Genomic DNA, 10,335 nt, shown 5'->3' on the forward strand with positions numbered 1-10,335 from the left:
GTAATTTTACGTTTTTTGAAACTTTGTTGGACCAGCCAGCAAATGTTTTATCCCGCTGGACTACAGATTAACCCGGATCGGGTTTTCTGGACTAAACAGGAAATTCCTCAAGTTAGAATCTATTTGTATAGATAGTTACAAATATAGAGAAAATTCAGTTAGGAAAATAAGCAAAACTAGATGTAGAGTCAAAATGTCTAAAACAAGCCCCAAATGCCTAGTCTCTAGGAGTTCTTAAGGTATAGAAAAGTCGAATGATGTTAGAAAATTGTTTCATCTTTTTTCTCTCTTACTTCCTCTGTCATTCTCATCATCTATAATTCTCATGTTTTAATTTCCCCCCACAAAACAAATACACTAAATATAAACAATCTCATTCCTAAAACTTCTCTCAACCACAACACTCAAAATCCTCCACCATCACCCTTCATTTTCCTCTCACCACCCCCTACATTTTCCTCAAACTTTCTCACAAAGACATCTGCTTCCTCTTGTCCCCCAACCTTTTTGCGAGGAAGCAGATCACAATCCCAATCTTTCTACCCATGGCTCTATCTTTACCACCTTTACAATTTTTCTTTGTCATCTTCCTTGTCTCTTCCTCCTTACATTTTCTTCCTTCTGAATCCAAACTCAGCAAGGACTATTACGCAAAATCATGCCCAAAATTTGAATCCATCATTCAAGATGTCATCACAACCAAACAAATCAACAGCCCCACCAGCGCTGGCGCCACCTTACGTCTCTTCTTCCATGACTGCATGGTTGAAGGTTGTGACGGTTCTGTTCTTATAGCATCCAATGCCTTCAACAAAGCTGAACGTGACGCTGACATCAATCTTTCCCTCCCTGGAGACGCTTTTGATGTCGTTGTTCGTGCCAAAACTGCTCTCGAGCTTGCCTGTCCAGGTGTTGTTTCTTGTTCTGACATTCTTGCTCTTGCTGCTAGAGACCTTGTAATCATGGTTGGTGGACCATACTACAATGTTCGTCTGGGTCGTAAAGATGGATTTGTATCACAAGCTTCCCGTGTCCCAGCTAATTTGCCTAAATCTGAAATGTCAATGGATGAAATCATCAAACTGTTCCATGCAAAGGGATTCTCTGTCCAAGAAATGGTAGCTCTTACTGGTGCACACACAATTGGTTTCTCCCATTGTAAAGAATTTGCCGATAGACTATTCAGCCACAGCAAGACATCTCAAGTTGATCCTGACTTGAACCCCAAATTCGCCGATGGATTGAAGAAAGTTTGTGGTTCATACAAGACCGACCCAACCATGTCTGCTTTCAACGACGTGATTACGCCAAACAAATTCGATAACATGTATTATCAGAATCTACAAAGAGGTTTGGGATTATTAGCTTCTGATAATGCGTTGATTAAAGACCCAAGGACTAAAAACTTTGCTATATTGTATGCAACAAATCAGACTGCATTCTTTGAGGCGTTCTCTCATGCAATGGAGAAACTTAGTGTGTTGGGCATAAAGACTGGACACAAGGGAGAGGTTCGACACCGATGTGATGCCTTCAACTCCATTAAGGCTTAAACAAAGAACAAAATATAAAATTATTGTTATTCAGATATGAGTCAGAATGTTGATTGCTTATATTCAGATATGGGATTAGTTAAGATGATAAAATGGGTGTGAATGATTTCTATTCAAACAAAATCAGAACCCCCTTTTTTTTCTGTTCTTTTGGTTAAAATTTGATTGGGAAGTTTTACCAGTGTATTTGTATAAGCATTCTTTTCATGTCATTTGTTGTATGTACTTTGAGTAATTTACTAAAACAAAATTGAATAAATTGTATTCCCTCAGTCCCACTCCTAAGTGACCTATTTGAAATTTGCACAATTTTTAAGGCAAGCAAGGAAAATAGTATTTTTTAATCATTTTTTACAATTATACCCTTATGAATAATAACTAGTGAAATTTAAAAATGGTTTATCTCTCAAAATACTCCACGGATGTTCGCAAATTTCATACAATTGAAAAGCATTTTAAAACACCTACGTAACGAATATAAACATGCCTATCAAATTATACATATTTCATATATTATTTGTAATTAACTAAAAGGATAATTCCGGAATATCTCATTGTTTAGTGATATAGGTCACTTATCATTGGGACAAAATCTAAAATCAAATAGGTCACTTAGGAGTGGGACGGAGGGAGTAGTATTGATCTTGTAATTTGATTTCAACTGTTTACACCTGTGGTGGAGAGATCCCCGGTGGAACATGCAGTGAGTTGATGACAGCCCCTTTCCCATAATGAATTCTTTTTTTCTTTTTTTTGCTCATGCATTCTGGAGCCCATGGAACAAAATATTAGTTTTCACTAAATAAAATCATACTGTTTTTCATTTGATTCTTTGGAAAAATTAACAAGAACTGAAACAGGAGGAAAAAGAATGACAGCAAGGTGTTGTCTTTGCAGTGCTAGAGTTACAAAAATAGGAGCTATCCATCCATTAACATCTTCGTTCTTCGTCTCTAAGTTAAAGAGAAAGGGAACAGATGGAAAACAAATGATGGTGGCATCTGAGCGGCGTAAATTTTTAGCAAGGTTTCCTCTTATCCAGCTTGATGTTGATATTATACCATTTCTTTTTCTTAATCCTATCCTTTGTCATGCTAGGTTTCTTCTCTCTAGATGGAGTGTCTTCTTCGTCTTCCTCTTCTTCTTTCTCTTCTTCCTCGTCCTCTTCTCTTTCCTCCTCTTTTGCACTCTTGAAGGAATCCTTGAAGGAATGCCTCATCTTTCTACTACTTGAGCTCCGTTTTAGGGCTGGACCATTTGTATATGAAGCATGAATTGCATTCCTTTGCTTGAGAAGCTCATCTATCTGAAGGGAAGAAATACAGAAAGGTGTCAAATTTCTATAATTAGAAATCCTCCGTGCAAACCATGAAATTAGGTCACAAGAGCTTTGAGGAATATGAACTCACAGACTGCATTTCTTGTGCATATCTACTTGTCATCTCGGTGAATTGAGCCAAGACCTGTTAATTCCGCGTCTTAGTATATACGATATCTAATTATTTCAACAGGGAAAAATATGTTTGAAGGAAATTTCAAACCTCTCGGTACTCTTTCTCAAACTTTGAGAGTTCCACCCTCTTACTTAAGATTTGAGTTTCCACATCCCTAAGTTGTCCTTTTTCTTCTGAAAATGGTGCAGCACAAACAACTTCTATTGTATAGCTAGCACTTTTGAAAAAGTTGTCGCCTAGAAATACATTAATATCCATCAGAGAAAGTATGGGAAGGGAAATTTGGGCATATGAGATTTGCATGTTGAAGAAAAGTAACACGTTTTACTGAGTTAACAAGGCATAAGACTCACCGTAAACAGCAAATACATGGGTGCCTGCTTTTAGCTCAGTTAATTCACATGGCTGAAATCCATCCAATTTTCTGAAAAAGGTGGCGTCAGGATCTTTTGCAGATCCCACCTATTGTTACATTCAACAATCAAAAATCAAAGAATGGAACAGAGAAGAATGCTCTTCTTGAAACTGAATTTCAAAATAATTTACAGTGTTGACTCACGGAGCTCGCAGTTTGTTCTAATCTGTACACAGGGAAGCCAAGAAAATACATCCCTGCAGATGTAACTTTTCCTGTTTTCGCACTGTCCTCCTACACCAGGAAATTATGCAATTATTATTATATTAACCGAAAGATGCATTTTTCCAAGCAAGTTTTCACAAACAGCATACTCCAATTCCAAAGAATAAGAACCACCATAAAGTTTTTAAAGTACCTGAAGTACAAGGCTCAATCCACCATTCTCTTCCTGCTCAAAGTACAACAGCTGCATAAAACCAGTCAAAGGGATTATTACAGCATATACTGTAAAGAAATCAAAATACAAGCTAGCTGGCCTGAAAACCAAACTGCAGCAGGAAGACAAAAAAATTCTGGAGCACCTTACAAGAAGTTCTCCAACAAGACAAGATCTACACTTAGCACAAACCTTGAATTTGCTTTTATCTGGTGATTGCACTCTACAAACTAACCCAGCTTGTGCTTCCCATTCTGTAATCGTTACAGAATAGAAGTGTGCACATTGTTTTTCTACCTGTAAATAGATGACAAAAGTTGAAGAACTAAAGCAAAAGATTTAAAAAGAAAAAAAAAAAGTAAAAAAGAACGAGAAAACAGAAACCTAACCTTCTTGTTGAAAAGTTGCCCCAGCTCAAGTGGACGAACTGTAACCTCACCATTCAGTGCCTCTTCAAGGATAGTTGCAGAAACAGTAGTCTTGATAGGAACTCCAAGCTTACTATATTGCACAAATAAGAAGTGAGAATCAAATTCTTGTATCATTCATAGTCCACGTCTCCATTAAAACAGTAATCTCTCCACATGTGTACTCTCTTCAGAAGTAACCTTACCTGAAAAGTGCTGCAAACATGGTGTTAACAGCTCCTAAACTTGAAAGATCGACCTCCAATTCTTGACTTTCTGATTCCACGGCCTATATAAAATCAATTATATATAAACCTTATAATCAACTCTGAATTCCTACTAAATGCATATGGGGTAAATGAATCAAGAACCATTACTGACTCGGACGAAGCCTCTATACAAATCCAGGACACGGATATCATCAAAACTATACTTGGCACATACTATCTGCGCATGTAAATAACTTACTTCAAAACCAGCAGAATCATACTGCCGCCTTTTGTCTGGATCAGATAGAATGTTATAGGAAAACGTAACCTCCTTAAAAGTATCGGCTGCTTTAGGATCATTAGCATTTTTGTCTGGATGATACCTAAATATTTCAATAAACAACACATCCAACACGACACAAAACAATGAGGAAGCCGAACACTCATCAAGCACACAGTAAAGACAACAACAAACAAAACCCGAGTTCTAAAAGCCTAATGTTAAGAGTTAATTCTGAATCCCTAAAATTTTAAACCTAAAAATCTGAAACCTTATTCACGCAAAACAATCAAGAAAAAAGAACATACTTGAGAGCCATTTTTCGGTAAGCGGATTTAATTTCTTGATCTGTAGAGTTTCTAGAGATACCAAGAACTTCATAAGGATCTCTTCTTTGTTGCTGCTTTCCAACTTCATCTTTCTTTTCCCCGCTCTTCTTAGAGTGAGTCGACATTCTTCTTTTTTGGTTTTTCTTCACACCCCAAATCTCGAGTTTTCAAAAGCAAAAATCCAACCTTTATGTCTTTATAACAAATTTCTTCGCAAATCCTTCAAACCCTTTGTTGAATTCTCATTCTTACTCCAAATTCTATTATTAATAATTAATTTGTAGAGAGATACCTTCAAAACCCAGTTTCCAAAATTCAAAAAAACTAGAGTGGAAATTTATGGATAGATTTAATTGGTAGTTTATATAGAAAAAAGGGTTTGTAACTGTAAGAATCTATCTACTACACGCAAAAAAGGACTAACCTTTTTTATTTAACTTATTCATTCATTCATACATTCCTTTGGAGTAGTCAGTGAGTGGTATAAGAACAGTCTCCATTTTTTGTTTCTTCTTGCTACCACTGTTTATACACTGTGTATGTATGTATAAAGTGAAGTGAAAACCTAAAAGAGAAACACAAATTTAAGTTTTTTACAAATAAAGAGAAAAATGGCGCATTTGTAGGCTTTATTTATTTGTTTTCTTTTTCCTTTCTATAGAGATTCTCTATAATCAATAGCTAGTCAACAGCTCATGCCCATAAACTCAGATCATGTGTACTTGTGTTTTTTCTGGTGGACTCAGTCTGAATAGGATTCATATGACTTGTTTGAGTTGACTCAGTTGATATTTTACTGACTGATCATCGGTGACTTGGTAAGAATTACAGTGTTATTATCCTCGTGAAATTTCATGTTTTCAAATTGTATAGTACCTCTTATTAGACAGTTGGATTCTATACCAGGTTGAACTCGCCCCTCGTAATATGATTCGTAATTTATGTGATGTAAAGAAAATCAAGTTTCTTTGACTGATTTTAATCTTTATAATGCTACTCCCACACTTGTTAACTCGTCTCTGTCAAATTTCGTTTTTCAAGATTTAAGAGATTTTTCTCCGCAAAATGTCAGGATTGTAATTCTCCACGAGATATCGTCCATCTCCGCCAAATTTGGTTGCACACGTTGGATAATAATATTTAGTAACTCTCGTAATGATCCATTTATTTAAACCGAGGAAAATGGAGAGAAATGACAGTAAAGAAACGGCCGAATCTGTTAACAATTTTTCCACCTTTCACAGAAATAAAAAAAAAAAGTTTTACCTATTTCTTATCCTCATTTTCCCTAAATCACATCCTGATTGTACAACTCAAATTTTGTAACCCCTTTTAAAGATTAGGTAGACAAAACTCTCTCTATTATATCCCATGGATAACCTGAACACCACCCCTACCACCAAATTGATTGACGACATTTGGAGATTAAATACAATGAAAACCTAATAGAATTAATGAAGTATCTATATTGATCAGGTTTACTGGTTAAATACAATGAAAACTTAATTGAAATAGTGAAGTATCTATGTGTTTCCTTGGTAATTGATATATCAATTTTGGTTCGATTGCACTTTGTTTCCACTGTCAATACAAAAGCTTAAAGAAAAATTAATAAGAAGAATTACTTAATTAGCTATTACGTGATTAACTATAATTATGCTTCTTCTAATTTAGGGTACAAATCCGTGATTAGGCCATGTCTATGTACAATACAGAGATATTTTTCATTGATCGATAAAGAAATGATTAGATTCATCAAAAAAAGAGGGTATAACAGGATTATACCACCCTATCAAGAATACAAAGGAAAAGAAAGAACAAAAAACTAAGATGGTAACAGACTACCAATCTTAGTTAGGATGAAAATAAAAGTTACACCAATCTTTCATAACATCAGTTGAGCTAACATCCTCAAACTCCTTAAACACTAAAGCCCAAGTGGACAAATAGTAGATTGCCTTGTTGATTACAGCTTGTGCATTATGTATTTTGTCAGGAAAAATACGATCATTCCTCTCCTTCCATATGCTCCATAAAATTGCTGCAGGAATCATATTCCATACTGCAGTACTTGTCTTATTATGTTGAATCAAGCCAGTCATGCAAAGTAGCAGTTGTATCATAAGGCATTAAGAAAAACCAATGTAACTTACTCGTGAAGCCTTCCCATACTAATCTGACAAAACTGCAGTGCAGAAACAAATGAGAAATAGTCTCGTTCTCATTACAAAACAAGCAACCAGCTGGAACATCAACACCTCTTCTGAGAAGAAAATCTATAGTAGATAATCTGTTATGAGCATTGAGCCATAAGAAGAAACAAATCTTAGGAGGGCATCTCAATTTCCAAAGAGAACTGAAAATATAGTTAATTGGAACCGCATCCTCTTTTTGAGTAAGAATATCATACAGAGACTTAACTGAGAATTAATTATTACTTGTAAGAGACCAAACCAACTCATCCACAGAATTCAGATTAAAAGAAAAAGAAGCAAGATCAGAATTTAGCAGATTTAACTCCACATTGGCAGCAAAATTAACTCTTCTAGGCAGTTTAAGATTCCAATTTATAGAGTTACCCACAACATCACCCACCTCAGCAACAGAAAGACTTTTTGCTCTAGAAATAGCAAAAAGATTTGGATAACAGGTTTTTATAGGAAAATCATATAACCAATTGTCATCTCAGTATCTAGTTTTCAAGTCATTATTAACTTTGAATTTGACATACCTTAGAAAGAGAGAACTGCACTTCATGATAGATTTCCGAACAGAAGTTCCATACGAACATTTCAGAATTTTTGAAATCCAACAAACTTCTCATGCACCATACTTCTCAGTTGTAATAGCTTTCCACAAGGCATTGTCTTCAATAGCATACCTCCAACACCATTTGGTTAACAAAGCCTAATTGAATTTGTGAAGATTTTTAATTCCCAGACCACCAGATTTTTTTCTTCTACATAAGACTGCCCACTTAACTGGATGAATTTTCTTTTTTCCCTTATTGTCATGCCACGGAAAATCTCTCATAATCTTCTCAAGCCTCTTAATCACAAAAGAACTAATTTCATAAAGGGACATGTAGTAAACAGGTAAACTGGAAATCACACTGTTGATGAGAGTAATTTTACCTGCTCTAGAAAGTGATGGATTTTTCCAACCAGCTAATTTGATTAAAAATCTTTCAATGACTTTATCCCATTTGGAAATTCCACCACTTTTGTTTCCCAGAGGGAAACCTAAATAAGTTGTGGGAAGAAGGTCGTGGTAACAACCCAAAATGGAGGAGAAAATAGAAAGATCACCATTATAACCCACACCATAAATCTGACTTTTGGCTTCAAACCAGTAAGAAGTTCAAAAGAAAGTAATACCAATCTGAGATTTCTCATCTGCTTCACATCAGCATCCAAGAAGATTAAAGTATTATCAGCAAACTGTAAGTGACTCACCATTTGTCCATCTTGCTTTACTTGAAAACCAGTAAGAATGCCTTGTTCTTGAGCTTGTTTAATCATGAAATTAAGAGCTTCACCTACTAACAAAAACAATAAAGGTGGAATGGGATCACCTTGTCTTATACCTTTTTCACTCTTGAAATAACATGTAGAACTGCCATTTACAATAATGAAGAATCTAGCATATTCAACACATCTTCTAATCCAGCCCCTCCACTTCCCACCAAAACCCATTAAAGTAAAAATTTCTTCCAGAAAGTCCCAATTAACATGATCAAAGGCTTTCTCAAAGTCAATTTTACAAAGAATTCCTGGCTTGCCACTTCTAACTCTTGAGTCAATCAGTTCATTAGCTATTAAGACACCATCAAGAATCTTCCTTTTCTTTATAGATGTTGTTTGATTTGAAGAGATAATATCAGGAAGGCATTGCTTGAATCTTTCTGCTAGAATTTTATAAACAATTTTGTAAGCACCATGCACTGAGCTAATTGGTCTAAGATCTTTAATCTCTTCAATAGTGTCTTTTTTAGGAATAAGAGCAATAAAGGTGTTTTTCAGTCTCCAATCAAGAAGTTCTTTTGCTACAGCTCCTTTATAACATTCATAAAATCATCTTTGAGAATATCCCAGCACAAACAATAAAAACTGATTGGAAATCCATCTAGACCAGGTGCTTTGTTTTGTCCAAGCATCTTCATTGCACAAACAATTAAATCTTCATTTCAAGCCAAGCACTTCTTTCTTCTGAGATATTTGAAAAGTTCATACCCTCCACAGAAACTGCTCTAGGATTTTGAGTCTGAAATATATTTTTTAAAAAATCTACAATACCACTTTTAATTTCATTCTCATCTGAGGTTAAAGAAACATTTACCTTTATGGAACCAATGTAGATTCTTCTTCTCCTATCATTAGCAATCCTATGAAAATATTTGGTGTTGTTTTCAAAGTCTTTGATATGAGTAACTCTTGACCTTGATATCCATTTTTCAACTCTTGAGATTGTAAGTTTGCAGTAATCTTGTCTTGCTTGAATTCTTTCATTCCATTTATCTTCAGTGAGACCATTATTGACATATTCCTCGGCATCCAAGTCCACAAAAATATTCTCCAACTCCTTTAACCTTCTATCAACATCACCAAATTCTATTCTACTTCAATCCGTTAGCCTTTGCTTAAGCAGTTGCAGCTTCTTGCAGAAGATAAAACCTACACTACCAGACACAACAACAGAAGACCACAAATCTAGCAAAATGGAGAAGGTTCATGCTTCCCACCTTCACAAAACAAGGCTATTGGATTATGATCAGAGCAAGGTCTAGCAAGAGCTTCTTGAATTACTTGAGGGTACATACATTCCCAAGAAGGGTAAACCATAAATCTGTCAATTCTACTCTTAATAGTATGAACTTGATTATTAGTCCAAGTAAAAGTAGCACCAATCAAAGGATGATCAATAAGTTGATGTCTTGATATGAAATTGTTGAGTTTTCTCATCCCTAAAGTATTACCTCCACCAGTAGTTCTTTCATGAGAAAATCTGATTTCATTCAAATCACCACCAACAACCCATGGATAACTCCAGAATCATCTCACCTCTTCAATCTCTCTCCAAAAAAATTTTACTTCATCAGTATAAGAAGCACAGGGGGCATAAATACCAGTGAACATCCACTCAAAGGAATTAGAAATGTTTTTAGAAAGAATTGTAATTGAATAAGGACCAATTAAAGAATCAACAACTTCAATTTTATCAGAATCCCAGAGACAAAAAATACCCCCTAAGCTACCTTGAGATGGAGAATCTAACCATTTCACTGATTTCTTACTCCAACATTGTCAAAC

At 35.3% G+C, this 10,335-nt stretch overlaps 2 protein-coding genes across 3 annotated transcripts; one reads left to right on the forward strand and one right to left on the reverse strand.

Moving 5' to 3' along the window:
- Positions 1-363: 363 nt before the first annotated feature.
- On the forward strand, positions 364-1,825 carry LOC113343623 (peroxidase 31-like). The gene has a single exon (XM_026587748.1). It carries the CDS (start codon positions 546-548, stop codon positions 1,551-1,553), a length of 1,008 nt encoding a protein of 335 aa, XP_026443533.1. The 5' UTR covers positions 364-545; the 3' UTR covers positions 1,554-1,825.
- A 504-nt stretch (positions 1,826-2,329) lies between these two features.
- LOC113343753 (chaperone protein dnaJ 16-like) lies at positions 2,330-5,590 on the reverse strand. 2 transcript variants are annotated; one of them, XM_026587888.1, is made up of 11 exons: positions 5,006-5,585; positions 4,677-4,800; positions 4,415-4,497; positions 4,191-4,302; positions 3,994-4,098; positions 3,781-3,831; positions 3,567-3,656; positions 3,361-3,469; positions 3,095-3,243; positions 2,963-3,016; positions 2,330-2,859 (listed from the first exon to the last, which is right to left on the reverse strand). In XM_026587888.1, exons 1-11 carry the CDS (start codon positions 5,149-5,151, stop codon positions 2,572-2,574), a joined length of 1,311 nt encoding a protein of 436 aa, XP_026443673.1. In that variant the 5' UTR covers positions 5,152-5,585; the 3' UTR covers positions 2,330-2,571. The 2 variants fall into 2 exon arrangements, with proteins under 2 accessions (XP_026443673.1, XP_026443672.1); XM_026587887.1 differs by having other exon boundaries at positions 3,781-4,098; positions 5,006-5,590.
- Between the last annotated feature and the right edge of the window lie 4,745 nt (positions 5,591-10,335).

The sequence above is a fragment of the Papaver somniferum genome, unplaced genomic scaffold (genome assembly GCF_003573695.1).
Source record: "Papaver somniferum cultivar HN1 unplaced genomic scaffold, ASM357369v1 unplaced-scaffold_65, whole genome shotgun sequence".
Classification (NCBI taxonomy): Eukaryota; Viridiplantae; Streptophyta; class Magnoliopsida; order Ranunculales; family Papaveraceae; genus Papaver; species Papaver somniferum.